This window comes from Meles meles, chromosome 4 (genome assembly GCF_922984935.1).
Source record: "Meles meles chromosome 4, mMelMel3.1 paternal haplotype, whole genome shotgun sequence".
NCBI lineage: Eukaryota > Metazoa > Chordata > Mammalia > Carnivora > Mustelidae > Meles > Meles meles.
In genome coordinates this window covers 107,313,071-107,338,848 of record NC_060069.1, presented here as the reverse complement: position 1 = coordinate 107,338,848, position 25,778 = coordinate 107,313,071, and the positions used below count along the sequence as shown (strand labels likewise).

Genomic DNA, 25,778 nt, shown 5'->3' with positions numbered 1-25,778 from the left:
AGAGCTCTTCAGATCCAAGGTGCTTTATCTGTTTACTGGTAGGTAAGGAGAGTTTCTAGAGTGGTCACTCCCCCAAATAGTTCTTCAGTTAGCTGTATCAGAGTCATCTGAGCAATTCTTTATATTTCTGGTCTCTCAGTCCTACCCAAGAACTATCAAGTAAGAACTGAGGGGTTAGAGGGCTGGGATATTGTTGCTTTGTTGTTGTCGTCGAAGTGGCCTATTTGATTTTGATGTCCAAGCAGAGTTAGGAACTATACATGTTGCTAGCTAGAGAATGTTTTGCACGGTAAGAAAGTGGTAACTCTGCTAACTGCTGACCCACAGAGAAGGCGCAATGTGTGGGGGCTTTAAGCCTGTGTGATAGCATCTCAAGTGGGGAATGGGAAGGAGCAGGAGCAGGTGATAGGTTCTAGGGTGCTGTCTGATGGTAAGCTGGAAAGTGTCCTTGTACTTGGCAGCACAAGGACAAAGTGTGGAAAGGGTCCGACACAGTCCTGAAATAAGGCGTTGATGGTGAATCAGCAAATCTTAAGTTTGAACTTTGCATGTCTGTATGAAATGCACACAATTATGTAAATGTAACACTTGAGACATGTTATTTAGGACACATTTAGATGGGCATGGTTCTTGTCCTCCTCTCCTGTGTTTTAAAAAGGCTTGCCAAAAAACAAAAACAAAAACAAAAACAAAACAAACCCCAAACAAATAGACAAGTGAATCCAAATTGTTCTTACTCTTTAAAATGCCACTTCTTGGGGCACCTGGGTGGCTTGTTGGTTGAGTGTCTGCCTTCGGCTCAGGTCATGATCCTAGGGTGCGGAACTGATTCCCACATCGGGCTCCCTGCTAAGTGGGGAGCCTGCTTCTCCCTCTCCCTCTACCTGCCGCTCCCCCTGGCTGTGCTCTCTCTGTCAAATAAATAAATAAAATCTCTAAAAAAAAATAAAATTCCATTTCTCCTTTTAAAATGCAAAGTTTTAGGATTTATGACTTGGTTGTTAGCTACATTAAATTTCAAAAACCATAAAGCTATGACAATGGTTGCTATTTGACCACAAAAGCAGTACATTCTAACTACTATAATTATGTTATTATTAAAGCCTGCTTTAAAGGAAAAACAAAAAGCCTTTTTGGCAGGCATAGAAGAGTTTTAAGAAGCAAAGCATTTGGCCATGTCATCCTAGGTTCTCTACAAAATCTCTCAAATCCTCAAAGTCTACTGACATTCAAAGAGCATCGCATGCATGTTAATCAGCCATGCAGGAGAGTTATGAACAGAGTGACATGTGTCTCCTCATCTTCCTACACAGAGCCTGCAGATCCCTGCTTCTAATAAAAGGTTGAAAATAATCTCAAATTTGTACACTATTTTCACATGCTCATTTACCTAAATCTGCATTCTCAAAGTGTGTTCTTGGATGAAAAGGATCTGTGATTACATATTTGTTAAAAAAAAAAAAAGGAACTATATTCACTATTTGCAGATTCACAGGGCAGATGAGAAGTCCTAAAGAAAATGAAGCTTGTTTAACATTACCAAATTTACTGATTACAGAAGTTTGTTTTTGGGTAAAACTCATGGAGATTGCTGACCTAGATAAACTAGAGGGCAGTAGGAAAAAAAAACCAAAAACCTCCCTTAAAAGTGTACAAATATAAGATGTGTTCAGTGGGCCATATAATTTTATTGGGGAGGTTATATTATTTTAACAAGCTGACTTTGTATTTGATTCAGAGGGAGGCTAACTTCTGTATAGAGCATATAATTTCCAAGAACCATCATTTCTTAAGCTTTGTATTTTAAAATAAGTTGTTATAGAAAAATTAGTAAAAAACACAATGGAAAGGGGTTAATATCCAAAATATATAAATAACTTAAACAACTCAACACCAAAAAAAAAAAACAAACAAAAAACAAAACAAACCCAGATAATCATTTGGATAAAAAACGGGATTTTGGATAATCTTTGGATTAAAAAATGGGCAGAGGACCTGAATAGTCATTTTTCCAAAGAAGACCTACAGATGGCCAACAGACATATGGAAAGATGCTCAACATCACTCATCACCCCAAAAAAACCGCACATGAGATACCACCGTACACCTGTCAGAGTGGCTAAAATCAAAAACATACGGAATAAGAAGTGTTAGTGAGGAAATGAATAAAAAGGGACCCGAGTGCACTGTTGGTGGGACTGCAAATTGCAATAGCCACTATGGAAAATAGTACAGAGGCTCCTCAAAAAATCAAAGAATTATCATATAACCCAGTAATTACACTACTGGGTATTTACCCACAAAATACGGAAACACTAATTTGAAAAGATACATGCACTCTTATGTTTACTGCGGCAGTATTTACAATAGGCAAGATATGGAAGCAACCCAACCCATAGATAGATGAGTGGATAAAGAAGATGTGGTATATGTATATGGAATATCCATATATATATATATAGAGAGAGAGAGAGAGAGAGAGAGAGAGAGAGAAAGAGAGAGAGAGAGAGAATATCATTCAGCCATAAAAATGAATGAGATCTTGCCACTTGCAACGATATGAATGAATCCAGAGGGTATCATGCTAAATGAAAAAAGTCAGATAAAGATAAATACCAGGATTTCACTTATTTGTGGAATTTAAGAAACAACAACAAAAAATCAACAAAGAAAAGAAGGGACAGACTGAACAAACTTACTTTCAAATACAGAGAACAAACTGGCAGTTGCCAGCGGGGAGGTGGGGAGAAGGGCTGGGTGAAGTACATAAATGGGATTAAGAGTGCACTTACCTTGATGAGCACTGAGTAACATATTAAAGTGTTGAATTATGTCGTACATCTGCAACTAATGTAACACTGTGTGTTGACTATACCACGATAAAAAAAGCTGCACCTCCTTAAAAAAATACAATGGGTTTCTATACCCTTCCCTCAGACTTCCAAAATGTTAACAATTCACCACATTTTCTCCATCATCTCCCTTTTCTTTATATATACGTGAATACACACACACACACACACACACACACACATTCACATATTTTTTCTCCTGAATCATTTGAGAGCAAGGCACTGACATGATGCTCCTTTACCTCCAAATACTCTGTGTGTTTTGGTAATAACCTACATAGCCATATATATATGTAAATAAATAAAATAAGTTAACATTATTTTAATACTATTATGCAATCTACGGAGTTCATTTAAATTTTACATGTCTTAATAATGTCCTTTTCTAATAACAACAACAAAATGTCTTTCCTGGTCCAGAATCCAAACTGGAATCACTTGTTGCATTTAATTATGTCTCTTTAGTCTCTAATTTAGAGCAGTTCCTCAATCTTCCTTATTTTCCATGGCCTTATCATTTTTGAAGAATAGAGGCCATTTTGTACAATGTCCCTCCACTGGCTTTATCTGATGTTTCCTCATGATGAAATTCAAGTTATGTACTTTCAGAAGGAACCCCATAAATGTTTGCCCTTTTCGGGAGACACATGATGTCGATTTGTCTCACTACTAGTGATGTTAACTCTTGATCACTCAAAGTGGTGTCTGCCAGGTTTTTCTTCTGTAAAGTTACCATTTTTCCTCTTCATGGAATATTTTACCCAGTTTGAGATTATGTAAACATTCAGATTTTCATTAAATTTTCACCTAGTAGTTTCAGCATTTGTCAACCTAAATAAAGAGGTAAGCTGAGGCAAAGTCGAATTACGGCAAATTGAGTTTATTCAGAAATAGCAGAGGAACTACAATTCAGGAAACACACACAAGCTATAGATGAATCTATTGAGAGTTCAGGATGGGCTCTAATTTGAACAAGGAGTGCAAAGACAGGAAGACCAGCCAGAGTCCAATCTGTTAAGTTCTTTGGCTTGAGGATAGTGAGATATTCCTATGTTCATTGGTCAGGAGAAAAATCTGGGTCTTCTATAAATCAGGCATTTATGAGAAATCAGTCTCTCAGTTCCTAAATTCGGTTCTAAGGTCGCATGGATGAGAGTCCCCATTTCCTATTCTCTGGTTCCATTTTAGATTGAAATCCTTTGATATACACTTTGATGATTCTTGCCCGAAACAATTACTACTATGGTAATTGACAGATGGCAATTTCTAAATGCAATATCCTTTTTACATTAGCTGTCACTGTCTTGTAAGAAAGACCTCTCTCTTCTTCCATTGATTCACTTATTTTGTCAACATATAAGCAGTTACTTTTACTAGCAAAATTAGTTTATTTAGAGATAGCAGAGGAATTGTAATATGGGACACGCAAGCTATGGTGAACCAACCATAGGCAAGTCTGAAGAGAAAAAGGGAAAGTCAGCTTTTATTAGGGGAGGGTTGCTTTGAAGGAAAGTTCACGGGAGAATAGCAAGGGTTTACGGCTGTGGCAGTTTCTCATTGGCTGCAAGCAATGGTTAGCACTTTGTTGCTGTAGTGGGGGAAGGATCTCTTTTTTTTTCTCCCCCCCGAAAAGCAGAACATGAAATTCCTATGTGAAAAATGTCTTTCCTTGATAATTCTTATCTTCCTTCTCTCTGTTAGGCAGGCTAAACAAGTGGTACGTGCATTAGAGCTCCCCCTCAAGCTGTCTGACTCCATTTTTTTTCATAAACATATAATGTATTATTAGCCCCAGGGGCAACTCCATTATTTTAAGTGAGGTTTCTTTCATTAATTTTCACAATTTATATCTGTAATGGACTCATGGTTTCTTGTTTTATTCTGTGAGTTATAATTCATTTCTATCATTATTTATTTTAATGTTCAGTTGTCCCACATTGGGACGCCCCTCAACCTGACTGTATCCGTTAGCCATTTTCCCATCATTCTTTGAGCAGTTCTCTGCTTTCTGGCAGAACAGGAATTCCCGTTCATATTGTGCCTTTCCTGTCCCAGCCCAGGAATCAGTCATTCTTCTAAGAAGCCTGTTTTCATTTTTAAGTAGAAAATTTAAAAACCAAGATCTGCGTGTGAGGCATTGTTACTATGTATGCATCACTGCTTCTAGGCCTTCTTAGTGGACAGAAATAGTAAATACATGGGTGTATATGTACATGGATTTCTATATACTTATTGATTTGTTAATCTGTATGTATTATAAAACCATGTGTCCATGCTGATGCTTCCAATTCCAACCCAATACCACAGGGGGTAGAAAAACATTTACAATTACTACCTCGAAACTGCGTCAAAACTCATAGACGTGAAGTCATGAAATTTGTCATGCAATACAATAGGAACTATGAGACATTCTGGAACTGGGTAATGCCAGTCATCCACCCATCCTCTTAGAAACTCATGCTCGGTGTGCTAGGTAGTTGGCTAGAAATATGGAAATGAATCTTTCTTTGTTTTTAAATTTGACAGATCACAAGTAGGCAGAGAGGCAGGCAGAGAGGGGGACGCAGGCTCCCACTGAGCATAGAGCCCGATGCGGGGGCTCGATCCCAGGATCCTGGGATCATGACCTGAGCTGAAGGCGGAGGCTTTAACCCACTGAGCCACCCAAGCACCCCTAGAAATATGGAAATGAAAAGGCTTTCTCCCTTTTCTCAAGCAGCTCAGTCTATGAGAGTGGGTAGCATAAAATAGATAATTAAAATGCGGTGCAGTAAATTCTGCATTAGAGGTATTCAGTGTTCTACTGAATCAGAGAGGAGGGGTGCCCAGGTCAAACTGAGTAAACTGGATTACTCCGGGGAAGAAAACAAAAATAGATCATCCACACTACTTGCTGCAAGAGTTCTTAGATTATTGCACGTTTACACAAAATGATGAGTGTACTTTGCTTCTGAACAAAAGTACACTTTATGGAGAGCTCTGATTTATCTAGAAGGGTCTCTGCATTGATTGAATTCATCAAAAAGCTGCAGCCGTGACAATATCTATGCAAGGAAGTTCCAAGGGAATCAGTGTTTGCCTGTGGGACCCAACTTGGGGCTTCACTCTTTTTTCTAGGCCCCACTCAATGGCCATAAAATAAGGGAAGGGAAATTTTTTATTTTTTCAAACTGCCTATTAACCCAAACTAGATGAACTGACTTATTTGCCATTGGATTTACTGTCACCCTCTTGAGCCACAGAATAGTTTACACACCCTGATTTTCTTTTATCTAAACTTAAATTCAAGAACAGTATGACGGCGAGAAAAAGATTTGTGTGCATGTGTCATATACAAAGTAAAGACTAAGGCAGGAAATTGAGGGAAGAAAATACTAGGATAAAAATTGAGAAAAGGATTTTATCATTTTTGTTGTCATATATACATAAAAATTGAGAAAGGAATTTTATTATTTTTGTTGTCATATATATGTATAACAAAAATAATAAAATTCCTTTATTATATATATATTATATATACATTATATATATAGTGTTCTTATCAAAATTTATCTCTAGATTTCTTTTTCTTCTTTTTAAAATATAAATGTGGGCTATCTTCTAGTTTGTGCTCTTTGCCAGTCTCCCCCAGTTGTTAAGCCTGGTCACTTAACTATTGCTTATTTTACCAAGTTAGACGTTCCAGACTAGAAAGTTGCTCAGTACGACGTGCAAGCAAAGATCACCAGCCAGAAGGCTGATCTTCACATGTCTCCCGTTCTGCTGTAAAATGATTCTTTAGTACAGCTGATACTGCAGAAAAAAGTTGAACTGAGATATGTATATGCCTTTTTGTCACTACAGAGTCAAACATGACTGAAATGTTTGTTTGTTTATTAGATGGCCTTAGATCAGAGAAGATAAAAAATCATTCTAGTCATGAAATACTCAATACTTAATAAGGACACTTAAGTCTTTTCATATGCTTTTTAAGAGAAATGTAATTTTAGGTAACCATAAAGCTTAGGCAAGGGTAGTTTGGGTTCTTAAGAAGGATCCGCAGCCCTCATTAGCTGCTGTCAGGTGCAGAAGCACTTATGATCACTGCAGAGGTGGACCAAACTGAAGGTGCCAGGCTGTGTCAAAGGTCCATGTGGTGACAGCAGCAGGAGCCCCTGCAGAAAACATGGGTCGTACACACTGGCTTACACAGGAACAATGAGAAAAATATGCCACCGGGTGGGGGTTTTAACGTCTGTAATGATTTCTGGAAGCTTCTCTGAAAGTGAGAATTTTTAATTACTTATTATATTCAATTAAAAGGCTTTAGCCATCCATAAACACCATGATACAATATGTATGTGTATATATGTAAAAATATACCCACTGAACATGTTTTGAGAGGTATAATAGTGTTTGGAAATCTATACCACATGAAATACACTTTGATATAAAAAACAACTAATCAGAAGCATGAAAAACAGTGTTTTAATAAGAGCCTATTGCAGATTCTGGAATGATTGTTGCATGCATGTCCCTTGTCATGTTGGACTTCTCCTTCAGTTTTGATTGGAGTAACGTGTGTTCCACAACGCCAATTCTGATGTCCATCTGAACCGTTTCTTGCTTCAGCTTTGTTAAGCTCTGTTTGATCTTTACCAAGGGAGCTGCAGAATGAAAATAACATGCAATAAAGATGTTCATTTGGAGTATCAGTGTATTACAGAATTGCATGACATTTTCCTCACTTTGTCTTAAGTCAAAAACAGGGTTAAAGGGAGCCTGGGTGGCTCAGTGGGTTAAAAGCCTCTGCCTTCGGCTCAGGTCATGATCCCAGGGTTCTGGGATCGAGCCCCGCATCGGGCTCTCTGCTCTGCGGACAGCCTGCTTCCTCCTCTCTCTCTCTGCCTGCCTCTCTGCCTACTTGTGATCTCTGTCAAATAAATAAATAAAATCTTAAAAAAAAAAAAAAACAAACAGGGTTAAAAACACAGCCAACAACATACTGACATTCACATGGTTTTCCTGTGGTATTTTAAATACCTGAGATTTTTAGGATGTGAAATGATGCAGCATTTGAGCTGAGGTTAAATTTCCTTCCTTTTCTTGGGGAAGAGGTGCTAAAGGGGTATTTAAGGATGTCTTTAATAAATTTTATGAGCTAGAATATTTGTCTGAAGCAAAAGGAATACAATGGGAGAAAAAAAGGAAGAAAGAACTACCTGAGAGATAGAGTTAATGTACTCATTCAAACATATACAAAATCTCTATAGGTCCCCTTTTGGATAATCACTCAGTATATATCATCGGAAGTCTGGAAAATCTTTCTAGAACTTAGGCAATGAACCAGGCCATGTCAAAGTGACTAGTTCATGATGGAGCATGATTACTGGAGGATTATTAATTCTTCTCTATGTGACCCCTCTGCCCAGTCGGGTCCACTGGGGGAGAGGAAGATAAACAAAGGTCACCCCATCACTGCCTTCATGCCATTTGGGCACACACTTAGTGCTCTTTTGCACATAAAGTAGAATAATGAAGCTCATTTTAGAAAACAGCAAATATTGCTTTTTTTTTAAATCAAAATTACAAAGTGTATATTTAAGTATTTCCCACTCTATCTCTAAATCAACACAGTTAGAATAAAAAAATCCTAAATAAGGGTAAAAAAATATGATTCTCCTGAGGTGATTGATGAGGTAAACAGTATATGGATTATCAGACATCATTTTTGTACCACATACCTACCTCTTCTCCTCAAACTCATTTTAAAAAGCAGACTCCCGATTTATGAATAGCATTTTGTTAAATAGATTTCTTGAGAAATACTCTCCTCTTGCTCATCTTCCCCTTAGGATGTGTGTGTACTCACCACCGTCAGTCATGCTGCTGCCTTTTTCTTCCATTTCTTGCTTTACCTTTTCCAGTTCTTCTGTCACCTTTAATTAAAAAAAAAAAAAGTTTTCATGCGCTCTGGATTTTAATAAACTTTCAAAATCATTGAATGATGTGTTAAGGAAATTTAGATCTAATACGTCTGTAAAGGGACATAAAAATATAAGGAGTCTTCTGGACATAATCTGAATAATAAGATAAAATAGGCAGACACACAAAGCTTTTCATCTTCTGAGAGTGCTCCTAACATTAAACTTTACCAAATGACATTCTCAGGTTTTCACATGACAATAAAAAAATGATCTGAGTTGTCGTTTTAGGCATCAGACATGCAAACCTTGCAGTTATCTCCTAGCATCTACGGTGTCAGTCCTTTCTTTTTCTTTTTTTAGAGAGAGAGAGAGAGTGGGGGTGATGGGGGCAGGGAGGGACAGAGAGAGAGGGAGAGAATCTTAAGTAGACTGCACGCCTGGCACGGGGCTCCATCTCACAATCCTGAGATCATGACCTGAGCAGAAATCAAGAGTAGGATGCCCAGCCAACTGAGCCACCCAGGCGCCCCAACCATGCCAGTCATTAATAATGAGTCATTAATTAAAACCGTACACACATCCTGAGAAGATTTTGGATTTCTGAGACTTACTAGGTATATTTTTTAATATTATAGTTTTATAAGAGAAGATGCCATCTTTTCCTCTATAGGATGCTAAAAATAATGTTTATACCATATGGCTGTAATATAAAAATATTCCAACTGCTTTTTTCCAAACCATGAGCTCCAAGAGGCATATTGTGCTGTCATATCGACTCCTATCTGTACTCTACGTCATACTCAAAATTATACTACTATAGTCTCTATTAGCAAAATTCCAAACTGGCACATTATCTTTAAAAAATTTAAAAAAAATTTTATATGACCTAGAACTAAGCCATAATTATTTTAACTTAGTAGGCTTTATTTTTATCATACTGGTGAGTAAAAACTTCCTTGGGAATAAAGTGCTCATCCAAGTAAAGCAAATTAATTTTTTTTAGGCACCTGCAATGTTACAACTGGGGATAACTACCTCCTCCAAAAGAACTAAATGGGTCCCCGGACTCCCTTCAAGTGTTAATTTACTTAACGTAAGTGAGCACTTTACTTCTTTCCACATAACGTTCTATTTGCCTAGAAGCACCACAGGATTAGAGTCTAAATATTACTAAAGTTATATTTTTAATATTCTAAAATAACTATTTATGCCTCGAATAATCTCTATAAAAGAAGCTTAATTCTGTTATATAGAAAAAGTGTGAGACAATTACACTGGATTTTAACCAAAGATAATCTTGTTCATTGGCTATTGAACTTGTTGTAAGATTTTTTTTGCTCTCAGCTCTTCAGTAAAAAATTGGAATATAGGGGCACCTGGGTGGCTCAGTGGGTTAAGCCTCTGCCTTCAACTCAGGTCATGATCTCAGGGTCCTGGGATCGAGCCCCACATCAGGCTCTCTGCTCAGCGGGGAGCCTGCTTCCTCCTCTCTCTCTGCCTGCCTCTCTGCTTACTCGTGATCTCTCTCACTGTCAAATAAATAAATAAATAAATAAATCTTAAAAAAAAAAAATTGGAATATATATTAGATCTTACTCTCTTGCATGATGTTGAAAGTCAATATAACAATATAGGCAAATATTTCTTAAGTTCTCAGAGGGAAAGGGTTACAAGCCACTTCCAGTTTGTGCGGAGAGAAATACTCAGGATCACATAAATCGGCAGCAATCAGGAAAAACAAATCTTATATCTTACAGACTAACATTAAGATCTGTGTAAGACATTTAAGCCAGTGCTTTACCTACTCTTCTATATATTAATAATTATTAGGTTTTTTAAAAGATTAAGGAAGGTTATAAACATGCTAATACTATTAGCAGGTTCTGTGTTGAATTTAATAAAACAACTTCAGGCATTTTATGGAAATAAACAGTGTATAAATACATAATTGAGTCACTGATAAGGAAACTAGGGATTTTCTCCTTAAAGAAAAGGACTAAAGCCATGGGTAAGCAGTTACCGAGACAAACAGCACCCAGCTGTAGCTGCATTAAACTGCCCGGGCCCTGCACGGCCTGGGCTCAGCCCACGGTGAGAAGAAGGCAAGAGCACAGTGTGTACCTCAGACAGGAGCCTGGTCCTTTCTGTTACTCCACCGTTACCCTGCTGGTATCGCTCCCTCGCCTAAGGGAGAAAACATTTTGTTTAATGACAAATTCAAAACAGAAGCAGATTAGTTAAGTGTGACCTCTTTGTGTTTGCAATTTCTGCATATAATTTTATGACACCCCCTCCATTTGTGAATACATTTGTGAAAGTGACATTTAACTGTAGCTGTTTTATGTCCCTAATAGACACCATGTATTTAAACTAAGGCACTATAAAATGATAAACTACCTTAACCTTCATATACTGACTGTGTAACTCACACAGGCATGGTTCACAATAAAAACTGTCCTCAGCTATTCCTACACAGTTTAGGAGAGTGCTTGTGGTCGATCTAATTTGCATGCAATGCAGAGAAAACGAGTTCTAAAAAATCAATCATAATAGAGCGTCAGGATGAGCAATTAATAAGGATTAACAAATGGTATGACAGTACAGAATATGTTCTTGGGAACTAATCTAACAATTATTTAATATCAATGTTTGACAGATACACAGTGGCTTCAATCAGAGTCTTTTACAGCATTTTGAAAGTAAAACATCCACGAGTAGATGTGTCTGTGAGGGAATACTTTGTTAAATAAATAATTAAAAAATGAAAATTATTTCGTTTGGTTTTTGAGAACTTCTGAAAGTGCAGAGGTATCTCAAGTTCATTTCCATTTTCTTCCCATTCTTCCAACCTTGTTTGCTAAAAGAAAAAAAAAAAAAGTCTTTAACTGACATTTGCAAGTGTTCTTACTAGTCTTCCTCAGTATCAGGAAAGAGGGGGCATAACTCCCAAGGAAAGCCTTTAGATCCCTACTGGGGTACAAAGAACTGCTGCTTTCAAAGGCTGAAGGTTTTATTTTTTTGGTTGAGATTCTAAAACCTTGAAAGGATTAAAAACTTTGCTCATTAAATTAATTAAACTGCTTGTCTTTGAACATGTCGTGCTTTCATATTCTTTATTATGTGGCTGTAAGTCATTAAGGCAATGATGTCTTTTCCTACTGACACATGTAAATGCATGCTATTCTTTTTCCTCCTACTCCTAGGGTAAATTAACAGCAGACTTAGAAACAAAACCAGGTGTCCTGATACTCCGTTCCTGTTCTAAGCAAAGTTCCCCAACAATACATTCCTTCATTTATTTAAATCAAAAGAAGAAATGCATTTAAAGACTTCCAGAAGATAATTTCTATTACACGTAACATGGAGATGGCAAGTGCTCCGGCCTCACGTGGGTTCCTAAAGTGGGCAGAGAATCCATGTGTTGCTGTGAAAAGCATTTCATGATTCACAAATGCAAAGTGCTGTGTCTGGGAAATAGTGTCATCAGCTGAACTAAATCCCAGATATCATTCCTAAGTTACCTCACTCAGCTGGGCTTGAGCTGCACGATATTCTTGAACCAAGTGCTCAAGCTGATTGTTGATGTACTTTTCTCGGCTGCCGATCTTTTCCAGAGTCCTGCTAATTTCATTATGAAGTTTATCCAAAAATCCCTAGAAATTCCAAAGGATTTTTGTAGATAAAAGAATTCACAAATATATTTCTTAAGAATAGTATAAAACGGGCTAAATCTCCTTCAATTCATCCCACAAATTCTCAACTGGTGAAAAAGAAGTTAGCTTGAGATTTTCAATAGCAAAAGAATTCTGTAATGAGAAATAATTTAGTCATACTTGGCAGAATGTTAAAATAAAAAAGCACCTGGTAGTGTTAGTCAATTCATTAGCCCTTATGCATATCTAAATTGTACGTGATTGGAATTTGCTTTATATAAAGTTCGTAATCAAAGTAGGTAATGGAGTAACAAGACTTTCTTATAGCAGAGTTCAAAGATGACTAGAATGTTCCCTTTGGAGGTAAGTCATTAAATTTATAGTTCTAGCCTGGGACCCGTAACTTCTCATTCCAACTTTGCTTCCTTATGGCATCCTCCAAAAGAGTACTTATTTCTGTCAGAGCAGCACGCTTGGGGAAGTTGTAGTTTCTAAGCATTGCTGGCCTGGTGCTCTGCTACCCCATGGGATTCAGAAAGGAAAGAATGATGAAATATTTCTCTAATATATATACAGAGAATCTAATAAACATATAGATATATTAGAGAAACACTTCATCATTCTTTTCTTTCTGAATATACTGTATAGTTGTATAATAATACACAACTATATATTATATAATATACATAATGTATACAATTTGCATATTACAATTTACATATATATTGTATAGTTGTATAGTATACATACATATTAGAGATATTTATCTCTCTCTGTACTAGGTATATATTATACTGCTTTGATATAAAGTTACCTTTCTTTAGTTTAAGTTTGTCAGGGCTGTTGAAATATAATATGGTACATTCAATCTATAAGCTCCTCAAAGGCAAGGATTGCATCTTTTTACTTTCATGTTTTCCTTTAACAGGTGTTCAACAGATGAGTAAATGTACATTGATTTACTTGAAATAATTAACATACCTTGGTCTCCTTTAGAGCAGATTCTATTCCACTTTTGTGTTGGTGCATTTGGTCAACATGGATTCTCCAATCCTATAGGCATAAGAGCATAACAGGAACAAGTAAAATATACGTTTCCTTCTTTCCTCTATTTTTTGAAGTTGTAGTCTTCATTTTAATTACTTTGGTTGCTGCCCTATTTCAGGTAGGAAAGTCCTATATATAGCTTGCAATCAGATTATAAAGAAATATGTGTAGAGCACTTTAGGATTAAAGGTTCTAAATAAATGTAAATTATCTTATGTGTTCACAGAGTGATGTCTGACAATTTGAATATAAATTATTCCTGCACTGCTGGTGGTTAATATTTATGACTACCCATCAAAATGAAAAAATATATAATTACTAGAAAAGAAATAGTTGTTTAAATAGTAACAATTACCAGAAGCAACTCTTGAATCAAGTATCATATATCAAGTATTAGTTTGTCCCCTGAAAATTGAGAGGGTCCCGTTCTTCAGGAAGACCTCTCTTTATTAAAAAAAGGAAATCTATAATGATTATTAGAGTTCATATATTTTGAGATATATCACATGACTACTAGGCTGAGCCAAATCAGTGTGCATATTTAAAATCAATGCCAACATTTTAATTTCTTACAAGATACCTTCAAAATCTCTTGGTTTACATTAATGAAGGTAACGATTTTAAGACTGGAGAAATACCCATGATGAGAAAAAATACGGTAAGTTGAAGTAATGGAACCAGGATATTCCTCAATTATACACATCTGTTTGCATACCCTGATGCTTCACTTTGCTATCTACACTATTCTGTGAGACAAAAATATACTGTGAATTGTCCTATTCTACCGATTCCTTCACTTTGAAACATGGGCTAGTGACTACGGGGTGAAAAAGCAAGCCTGGGGTACTTCACACATACCAATGATAAAATTACAATATATTAACCTCAAAGAGCAACTAGGCTCACCTTTATCATTTCACAGATAAGCAAGAGGCCTTGTGAGAGAGAGTGGCACACCCAGGGCACACCCAAACCCACACAGGTAGTGGTGCACCTGGCTCAGAAGTCAAGTGTATTAATTCTCGCAGACCACATTTTGGCAGGTCAGAGTTAATAAAAGGAGCAACTGGCTACTTGACACCAGTGAAGGTGCTAGAGCAGAGAACAAATCAGCATTTCCTTTTGTCCATAAGCACTTTGCTGTCTCATGAGCAAAAAATATCTCAGAATATGAGAGCTGGGAAGGACCTTAAAGATCATCTACTCATCCATTTAACAGTCACCTGGTGCAACATTTTCATTTTACAGTTGAGGGAACTGTTCATCACCAGTGACTGTGACTAGACAGATATGGGAAGGAAACGGGCCTCTCCAACACAGCCAGTCAACACTGGAACGGGGAGGAGAGGCTACTGGCTGGCCTGCTGCAGCTGGACCAAATATGTTACTAAGCCTCAAAATGGAAGACTGGTTAAGCCCAAGCAAGCATCCTTATGAAAGAAAATGAACCTAATAAGTATCATTATATTAGTAATTTTTCCAAAACAGTACTCGTCCGGACTGATTCCAAAAAAAAAACACAAAACTTCATAAGCTTAACAAAACACCAAGTATAAGTATTTCTACAGTCTCTGTGTCTGTAGATATATACATGTATAAACACATACATATATACATATGTATACTTTGTATCTATTATTTTATTTATAGTAATTGATGTGTTTAATATAGTTTGTGTTCTGCTTTTTCTACCCAGGCTTATCTTTTACCATTACATTTTTTTCATGTTCTGATAAAGTATTTCGAGAGAATTAAGCATGCCTGACTCATCTATGTAAAACTATGATAACTTACATTGATGTTAAACTCCATGGAGGAGCTGGCATTTCAGTGCAAGCTTGAAGCATTAGTAGCATTTCAACAGGCCGGAAAGGAGTGGAAGAGGAAGGGTATTTTAGACCGAGGGAGCAACTAGAACAAGAAAAAAAACAGGAAATACATAGGGAACAAGAGCCCAGGCTGGCGAGAATATAAAACACAAAGTTCTTGGGGCAGGGTGGGGTGGAGAGAGTGAATCAGGAAGAAGTCAGAGAGGTAGGTTAAGTTAGATGGAGGGCTTTAACTGAGGACTGTGGATTTTATCATGTGGACAATGGAGAGCTATTAAAGATTTTTGGTTTCAGTTTTAGGACACGTTTGTGTTTTGAGAAAGTAACAGAGGGAAGGACTAGAAGGCAAGGAAGAATTAGAAAGGCAAGAGACTGAAGGCAGGTAGGCAACCAGTTAAGAGGCTGTGTAATGGCCCACGTTAACATTAGCAGTAGAGCAGCGCTTGTGAGAATGAAAGAGAGGGGATGGAGTCAAGGGACATCGTAGGGACAGAACTAGCAGGACTTGAGGACCAAGGGCAAGTGTGGGGTGGCCGAAGTGGAGATGGGGTGGTAGAGAGGTGTGTTTAACATTTCCAGTCTTAGGGACTAAGATATTAGTAATGTCACAGTGTGAGAAGAATAGATTTCAGGGACCCAGAAATTCTGAGGATTTAGTTTGGGACTTTTTAATATGATAACTCACTGGGACATATTTATGTATTCTTACTGCCTTTTAAAGTGAAAAGCTAATAATGATTTATAATTATCTGGCACATAAATCTGAATGTTTTATTAAAATCTAGATGGACACATTTCCTGAAGTATAGTTATAAAAAAAAAAAGCCTTGGACATGAACAGACATTTCTGCAAAGAAGACATCCAGATGGCCAACAGACACATGAAAAAGTGCTCCACATCACTCGGCATCAGGGAAATACAAATCAAAACCACAATGAGATATCACCTCACACCAGTCAGAATGGCTAAAATTAACAAGTCAGGAAATGACAGATGCTGGCGAGGATGCAGAGAAAGGGAACCCTCCTACACTGTTGCTGGGAATGCAAGCTGGTGCAACCACTCTGGAAAACAGCATGGAGGTTCCTCAAAATGTTGAAAATAGAACTACCCTATGACCCAGCAATTGCACTACTGGGTATTTACCCTAAAGATACAAACGTAGTGATCCGAAGGGGCACGTGCACCCAAATGTTTATAGCAGCAATGTCTACAATAGCCAAACTACGGAAAGAACCTAGATGTCCATCAACAGATGAATGGATAAAGAAGATGTGGTATATATACAGCCAATGGAATACTATGCAGCCATCAAAAGAAATAAAATCTTGCCATTTGCAACAACGTGGATGGAACTAGAGGGTATCATGCTTAGTGAAATAAGTCAATCAGAGAAAGACAACTATCATATGATCTCCCTGATATGAGGACATGGAGATGCAACATGGGGGGTTAGGGGGGCAGGAGAAGAATAAATGAAACAAGATGGGATCGGGAGGGAGACAAACCATAAATGACTCTTAATCTCACAAAACAAACTGAGGGTTGCTGGGGGGAGGGAGGGTTGGGAGAGGGGGAGTGGGGTTATGGACATTGGGGAGGGTATGTGCTATGGTGAGTGCTGTGAAGTGTGTAAACCTGGCGATTCACAGACCCGTGCCCCTGGGGATAAAAATACATTATATGTTTATAAAAAAAAAAAAATAAATAAATAAAAAATTAAAAAAAAAAACAACAACCAGTAAGATCATATGGATGTGAAGTGACTGGGTATAAATCCCTTCCATAACCAATTCATCCAGGGATGTCTGTGTGACTGAAGAAAATTAGCAGCTAAGTTTATCATTAACAATGTTCATTATTTAAAGATAGTATGTTGGTGGGGCGCCTGGGTGGCTCAGTGGATTAAGCCGCTGCCTTCGGCTCAGGTCATGATCTCAGGGTCCTGGGATCGAGCCCCACATCGGGCTCTCTGCTCAGTGGGGAGCCTGCTTCCCCTCTCTCTCTGCCTACTTGTGATCTCTGTCTGTCAAATAAATAAATAAAATCTTAAAAAAAAAAAAAGATAGTATGTTGGGATCAGAAGATGGTAGCAAAGTAGGAATCCAGACTTGGCTTGTCCCATGAATACAACTAGATACCTATCAAATCATCCTAAATAGCCCAGAAATAGACCTAAAGACTGGCAGAACAAACTACACAACTAAAGGTAGAAAAGAGGCCACATTCAAGAAGGTAGGAAGTACAGAAAATCTATTGTGGCCACTGTGGTTGGGAGAGGGGGAGCGGGGTTATGGACATTGGGGAGGGTATGTGCTATGGTGAGTGCTGTGAAGTGTGTAAACCTGGCGATTCACAGACCTGTACCCCTGGGATAAAAATACATCATATGTTTATAAAAAAATAAGAAATAAATAAAAAATTTAAAAAAAAAGCCTTAAAGATGTTCTAACCTCTTAACCCAGCAATTTTACCTCTAGAAATTATTCCCAAGGAAATATATGGGGACACACACAAAGAGGAATGTACAAGTTCTTTGTAAAAGAGCTCTCTAAATAGTTAACTCTCTAAATGTTTAACAGTAGAGGACAGTTTAAACTAATTTTGTGATATCCATTTCACCACTAAAAATAATGCAGTATGATACCATTTTTATAATGCTCAAAATGAAGCAAAGCTCAATGATACACTAAAATACTAAAAAAGAGGAAAAGGAGGAGGAAGAAGTGGAGGAGGAGGAAGCGGAGGAGGAAGAGGACGCAGAAGCAGCAGCTAAGGACAGTATATGATACACAAACTAGAGGACAGTGGTTCCCCATGGGAGGCAAAGGGCAGTAGCAGAGGAGCACCCAGGTAATTTCAAAGGCATGTAATGGTCTAGTTCTCAAGTTCAGTTGTGGGTTCATGAGTGTTTGTTTTATTTTACTGGGCTCCATAAATATATATGTATTGCATATCAAAATGTTAAATTCATGTTTTCAATAGAAATTTATTCAGCAAAAATACACGCAAACAACATAACGTAAAGTGGAAACACATTCCCCAAAGAATATCCTATTAGGTGTCCAATTTAATAAAAATTAATATTTGTGTATATTTGTATGTGCATGCATATATTAAGCCAGGAATTTGGGTATCGATGTTTAGAATTTCTTCTTTATCCTTCCAAAATTTTCCAAATTTCCTGCCAGAGAATTTTTAATCATCACTTTAATCATCAGGGGGAAAAAGTCTGGATGCCCAAGTAGTTCTCGAAACGGGTTTAATACAGTTACAGCAGAAAATATAAATGATCACATTTGTAACATTTTAAAAACATGAATATAAAAAGACAAAACACATAGCTTTTAAAAAACTACAATGGAGATGGTTAAAAAGTTTACAAAGTTTTGTGGTAAGAATGAAGAAGTGATGAAGGACTTGATCCCCAAAATGCTAGCAATCCTTATATTGGTAGAGAATCCATTAGGTTATAGTGCACTTTTATATACATTTCCTTATTTGAGACTCACAAAGGTTTGGAGTGTTATGTCAATTTATCATCCTTCTTCTTCACTTCTACCCTTCCCTGTGAGAGGGTTATGTGATTTGTAGACCAGTTGTGGGAGGAGTATACTTCTCTGCTCCACTGATGCTGGCCTTGGCTATGTGATTCTCTTTGGCCAGTGGAACAGTGGTGGGTGTGGCCTATGCCAGGACTGTACAGATGGTTCTAAGAGGCATCCATCAGCCCCCTTTCCCTTTCTTTCTCCATTATAATAGGCATGCCCCACATAGGGGTTATACTTTCAGCCTGGGCCTGGGAATAAGAAATATGAAAAACAACAGGACTAGAGCCGCAGCTGAGTCACACATCAGCAGACATGTACCTTGAATGACAGTATATCTGTTGTTATTATGATTATAAACCACTGTGATTTGGGCTTGCTTTTGATACAGAAAAACTGACTATATATACGTATTGTATAGGAGGAAAACCAAGAATCAGGCAAATTAAATGACCTTTCTGAGGTTTCATGTCTGGAAAATGGAAAGCACTCCCAGACCAGTGCATTTCCACATACCACAGGCTGCTTTTCTTTATGATAAAACGAACTACCGCAGAGTATCTAAGGTAAACCAATAATTTTTTGGTTATATACCAAGTGAGACCACTCCTCTCTGTAGATGTTGAGTTTTTCACTAATCCAGCATGTTTCCTCTCTCTGAGGAAACGAGAAGACTAATAATGATACAGTATATCATTTCTTTAGATTATTTTTAAAAATCCTTTCATACAAAATCTTATATAATTCTCTCACCTCTGAGGTAGACAGCAAAGCGACTGCTGTAATCATAACCTCTTTTCCACTCCAAATTCTTGACTGCCAAATTATATCTCTCCCTTTTTCAAAAACTGGAGAATTGCGATGCCTTGTCAGCAGATGGCGAGTCACAGCATACGGTAAAGTCAAAATGTAGGAGATCCAGCTGCAGCCATTAAGGTGACCAGCAAGACTACAAGGATCTCTGGGTTTTACTTCAACAGCACAAGCCCTGAATGACTAACTTTATATATGATGCACAGACACTTGGTTTCTTTGTCTGGATCCCCAACTCAATGCTCCAAGCTCCTCTCTCAAACTGCTGCGGAGGGAGAGACCGACACACGAGCTAGAGACGGTAAATGGAACTTTTATCTGTATATACGTTTTACTAATTTACAACTCATAAAGTGTCAAACTGTCAGTTTTTTCCCCAAGTTTGAGCTTCTGTATATGTAGAGAGGTGGAGAGCCAAAGGAGTCCTGATAGAACAAAGCTGAGGAAGGCATTCTGGTGTATACTGGGATGTTTTTTCCTGGGCTCAGGAAATGTCCATGACAGAGCAGTGGAGTCTCATAGTCTGTGGCTCTGGTGGCACCTTTGCTTCAGTCCCCAAGGATGGGATCAGGGCCCCAAGGCTCAAATGTATTTTGAATTTTTTTCCATCACAAAAATGCTACTTCTGCCATCTACTTTCCCTTTTCCCTCTATCCTTACTGGTTCTCTCCCAACTGTGTAATGAATAATTACTAATGGAATCTTAATTTAATGTTCTGTTTTTGCAGTTGTGTTTTAGTGAACATGACAATATGTACTAGGGTTTTTAATGGGCTCCCTGCATTTAAGGGTCCTCACTGCATTTTTCTCATTGGGCCTCTATTTCACCCCTGAATTCACTTTCTCTGGATTTTCAAGATCACTCTGGGGAGTAAATCTTGTACCTCCACTTCACTGATTGGGTAACAAATTGAGGTGGTATGATTTTTACTATGCCAATTACAAAATGAATAGGAAGCCAAATGTCCTTTCTATCCCTTATAGATTTTCCATTACACTGACCTACTTCTTTCATTTCCTTGTTTTGTCACCCAATTTCAATAAGGAGCACAAGAAACTGACAATTTTCCATTCAAGTTTGCACATTAAATAAATGTTTCTTAGCTCAGTTGTTTTGCTAAAGCTTAGATGCTATGGGAGGTTTGCTGCTTCTAATCTGCTGTGGATGAATAGTCTGTTTAACCAACCTTGTTAGAATAATCTCTGAAACAACTATATGTAAGTTCCAAAGAAGGATTTATCAGATTCCCCTATAAATAAAATGCATGAGCTTTAGTACATAGTTTTTTGTGATTTCTATTTTGGCTACTTAGAAACCTTTTCTTTTTCCTTTCTTGGTATAGAGTAGTTCTCCAATAGTCACATCCATTCCGAGATCCTTTTACATCTAATGATAGCTTCAATGTTAACATTCAAGAATTTCTAGTATGTGTCAGGCACTATGTTAAGCACTATCCATACATCATCACATACAATTCTTTTAAAAACTCTCATAAGATGAGGAAATTGAGATTTAGCTACTTTAAGTAGACTGCCCAATCTTATAGGCAAGTGAGCAGTAGAGTGCAAATTTGCAGAGACCATGCACGCTATCATTACTTATCATCCTCCTGATGAAACGTAGTGAAGTATAACTAAAAATTTTAAGGGGGTAATGGTTAAAAGAGATGTTAGTTTCATTTGTAATATTTGAATATTACCAAGAATGTATTTATATATCAATTGTATAATTAAAAAAGAATTTAAAATTTTAGGATAAACACATGCAATTAAAAATTCTCTCACAAAGGGGGCACCTGGGTGGCTCAGTGGGTTAAGCCTCTATCTTCATTCAGCTCAGGTCATGATCCCAGGGTCCTGGGATCAAGCCCCGCATCAGGCTCTCTGCTCAGCAGGGAGCCTGCTTCCCTCTCTCTTTCTCTGCCTGCTTTTCTGCCTACTTGTGATCTCTGTCTGTCAAATAAATAAATAAAACTCTTAAAAAAAATTTCTCACAAAGAAATATCCAGACCCAGACGGCTTCATCGGTGAATTTTTTCAAAGGAATAACAACAACTTTACACAAATATCAGACAGGAAAAAAAAGAAGGAGAGCAATTGCCAACTGGTTTTATGAGGCCTAGATAGCATTACACTAAAACCTGACAAAGACACCTAAAAAACAGGAAAAATTACAAATCAGTTTTTTTTTTTAAATATTTTATTTATTTATTTGACAGGGAGAGATCACAAGTAGACAGAGAGGCAGGCAGAGAGAGAGAGAGGGAAGCAGGCTCCCCGCCGAGCAGAGAGCCCGACGCGGGACTCGATCCCAGGACCCCGAGATCACGACCCAAGCCGAAGGCAGCAGCCTAACCCACTGAGCCATAAACATTGATATAAAAGTTCTCAACAAAAAGGGGTGCCTGGGTGGCTCAGACGCTTAAGCGTCTGCCTTTGGCTCAGGTCATGATCCTAGGGTCCTGGGATCGAGGCCCGCGTCGGACTCCCTGCTCAGCGGGAAGCCTGCTTCTCCCTCTCCCTCTCCCTCTCCTGATGCTTGTGTTCCCTCTCTTGCTGTGTCTTTCTCTCTGTCACATAAATAAATAAAATCTTTAAAAAAAAAAAGTTCTAAACAAAAATACCAGCAAATAGAATCCAGTAACATACAAAAAGGATACTATATCATGATTAAGTTACATTTATTCTAAAATGCAAGGTTAGTTTGATACTCAAAAATCAATCAATATAATCCACCATAGCAAGAGAGGGAAAAAAAAGAGGAAATAAGTCAAATGGTCCTCTTAATAGATGAAGAAAAAAAATCATTTGAAAAAAAAGTAACATCCATTCATAATAACTCTAAGCAAACTAGGAACAAAAGGAAAGCTCCTTAATCTAGTAAAGGCAAATAAAGTCATAAATTAATATCATACTTACTGGTAAAATTGAAATATTAAAAGCTTTCTCCCTAAAACCATTTATATCCAACATAGACAAAAATTCTTAACCACTGTATAAGGCAAATTTAAAATTTTAAAAATCTTTAAAATTTTTTTTATTTATTCATTTATGAGAGAGAGAGAGAAAGCAGGGGGAGCAAGAGATAGAATCTCTAGCAGACTCCACACTGAGCATGGAACCCAATGCAGTGTTTGACACTATGACCTTGAGATCATGACCTGAACTGAAATCAAGAGGCTCAACTGACTGAGCCAGCCAGGTGACCCCATAATTATTTTTATATACCAGCAATAAACAGAAAATAAAATCTAAAGAGATACCATTTCAGTAGTATGAAAGAACAACAGATAGACTAGGGCAATAAAACAGAGTGTCCAGCTACAGACCCACACATACAGGCTTTTTATGACAAAGCAGTGCACTGGTGAAAAAATAATCTTTTCATTAAAATGGGTCATATATATATATAAATATATATCCCCCAAATAAGTCTTGAGTTCTACCTTACACCATACATAAGAAAAAATACTAGATGAATCACAGAACTCGATGCAAAAAGTAAAGCAATAAACCTTCAACAAGAAAACATAGGAGAATAACTTCATAGCATTGGGGTAAGCAAAGATTCTTAAAGAAAACAAATATTAGCCATGTTCCCTTCTCCCCAAATGAGTATATTAACATTAGGCCACTGTTTATCATAATATACCAATAAGAGTGAAAAGAAAAGCTAAAGAGTACATATTTGCAATACATATACCTGACAAAGGACTCATATCCAGAGTATAAAAATAATTTCTATAAATCAAAGGAAAAGCAGATAACCCAGTAGCAAAAAACAAGAGGATATCCAAATGTCAAATGTATGGAAAGGGGTTCGAATTTAGCAGTTATTAGGGAAAGGCAAATTAAAATGGCAGTGAGACTATAGCATAGCTATTATGATGACAAAAATGAAAAAGACTCAGTACTTAATGTTGATAAAGATGCGGAGCAACTGCAACTTTCATACCCTGCTGGGAGGCATAAAAATTTGTATAACCACCTTCAAACACTATTTGGTAGGGTCTGCTAAGGCTGAACATGTATATACCCCAGGACTTAGCAATTCCACACCTAGTAGAAACTCCAGTAGAAATGTGTGCAGAGGTTTACCAAGAGACATGTACAAGAATTTTCAAAGCAGTATTATTTATAATACTATAAGCAATTCACATAAGCCCAGATGTGGGTTCCTCTGGAAGGGCATGACCTGGGCTAGGAAGCTCTCTGCCATCAAAGGCGCAGGCAGCTAGGGGTTGTCTGCTGACGACACTCTGTGGCTGGGCAGCAAGTCCTTGCTTGTAACGGGATCTGGACATTTCATCTCTGTTTCAGTCACAGGGAGAGAGACGCAGTTATTAAGATTATAACTGTATCTGCAGTGGTAGAGAGGTAGGGCCAAGTGTGAGCGGCAGTCCAAAAGTGATCAGTCTCGAGATTTCAGTGTGGAATACTGATGTTCCTGTGATATGTTTAATACCCCATTCATGGTCAATGATGAAATTCTTTGGAAATCGGATGGAGGGAATCAGGTTAAGTGAAAAAAGCAGAGAAGACAGCTTGATAGAAGCGGCTACATATGTCTAAGTTCAATATAGCAAATGTTGCTGGGATAGGTCGATAATTCATCATGCTTTCAGTGCAAGGAAAAGAGCAGCAAATTTCCCTCCTCCACCCACAATACTACCTTCCCTAATAATAGAACATTATCTATATTCTCTTTTTGCCACTTCGCACAAGTGGCTTTGCAATCTCTTCTTCTTGTTCTGATCGTTAATTTGTGTCTTCACCAGGCTCACGTTTGTGCACTTATTTGTGTATGTGTGTGTGACAGAAAGAGAAGAGTGAGCGCGAGTGTCCATCAGATTTTTTTTTCATGAGACTGAATTACTTTTGAATGAAAAATGCCCATCAGGTTGTGAGGTAATCACAGAATGTGGCTTTCTGAATTTTTTAATGTGACAGTTTTCTTTCATTGCCAGCAGCTTAAAGTCTTCTCTGATACCCACTTGTGTGAAAACATGATTTTTCTTTTTAAGTGTTTAAAGAACTAAACATACTAAACATACGACTTAGGAGTTGAGTATGTATGTGTGATATATATTGTATGTGTATATTTGTTGCAGGGAGTATGGGAATCCACTAGTGCTGGAAATGTGAGTTTTGTCAGGAAAGTTCCTGGTTCCCAGATATTCGTCTTATTGTAGAGAAGGATAAGACAGTGTGCACAGAGAGTAAGCAAAGGCTATCACAACAATCACTAATATTCTCACACCTGCCTGTAGTTGAACTGACACTGGAGATCCATAATCTCTAAACCTTGTTAGTTAAATAATTATATTTCTTTTTTTCAATTTAATTTAATTATTTTCAGTGTTCCAAAATTCATTGTTTATGCACCACACCTAGTGCTCTGTGCAATATGTGCCTTCCTTAATACCCACTACCAGGCTCACCCAAACCCCCACCTCCCTCCCCTCCAAAACCCTCAGTTTGTTTCTCAGAGTCCACAGTCTCTCATGGTTTGTCTCCCCCAATAATTACATTTCTAATTGTGTGCTCAGAGATGATCTTTACTGACTACCATCTGTTTTAAAGTGTTTTCATACGTTGACTCTGACTTATTATTCATGCTTCTTCCATCCACACCCCTTTTTTATGGCCACAAAATTCTCCTGAGTGAGGGTTTCTAGACTTTAGAAGGAATTACAAGCCCAGAGAAGAGACCTGGCAAGGCAGATGGGGAGTGAGGGGGGCCCTTCTGTGAATGTAGGGGCACTCTTAGGCCAAATGAGAATGTAACTGTTTCACAGGATGCTGAGTAACTGTAAGGCATAGCCGGAGAAGATAACCTTGACAGTACCTCTCAACTTGAAGAATCTACTAATCAAAACCTTGATCTCCTACAATACTCAAAAAACAAAAAAAATGAAAAAATAAATACAGCCATCTGCATATTTGAAGAACCAAGAAACTTAAGTCATTACCTTGGCATAAGGAAACAGAATCAAATGTAATGGGATAAAGGCTATGGGAGTAAAATTTGTCCAAATATTAAGAAATTTAATAATGAGGGGTGCCTGGGTGGCTCAGTGGGTTAAAGCCTCTGCCTTTAGCTCAGGTCATGATCCCAGAGTCCTGGGA

General features: G+C 37.6%; 1 protein-coding gene across 1 annotated transcript in view; it reads right to left on the bottom strand.

Moving 5' to 3' along the window:
- Positions 1-6,398: 6,398 nt before the first annotated feature.
- Positions 6,399-25,778, bottom strand: part of IFT57 (intraflagellar transport 57) — a 56,194-nt gene continuing 36,814 nt past the window's right edge. The window contains exons 7-11 of the mRNA XM_046003793.1: positions 13,393-13,464; positions 12,280-12,411; positions 10,880-10,942; positions 8,704-8,770; positions 6,399-7,498 (exon numbers count right to left, since the gene is read on the bottom strand). Of these exons, the coding sequence (XP_045859749.1) occupies positions 7,320-7,498; positions 8,704-8,770; positions 10,880-10,942; positions 12,280-12,411; positions 13,393-13,464 (513 nt within the window). The 3' untranslated portion in view covers positions 6,399-7,319. The remainder of the gene's footprint in view (positions 7,499-8,703; positions 8,771-10,879; positions 10,943-12,279; positions 12,412-13,392; positions 13,465-25,778) is intronic.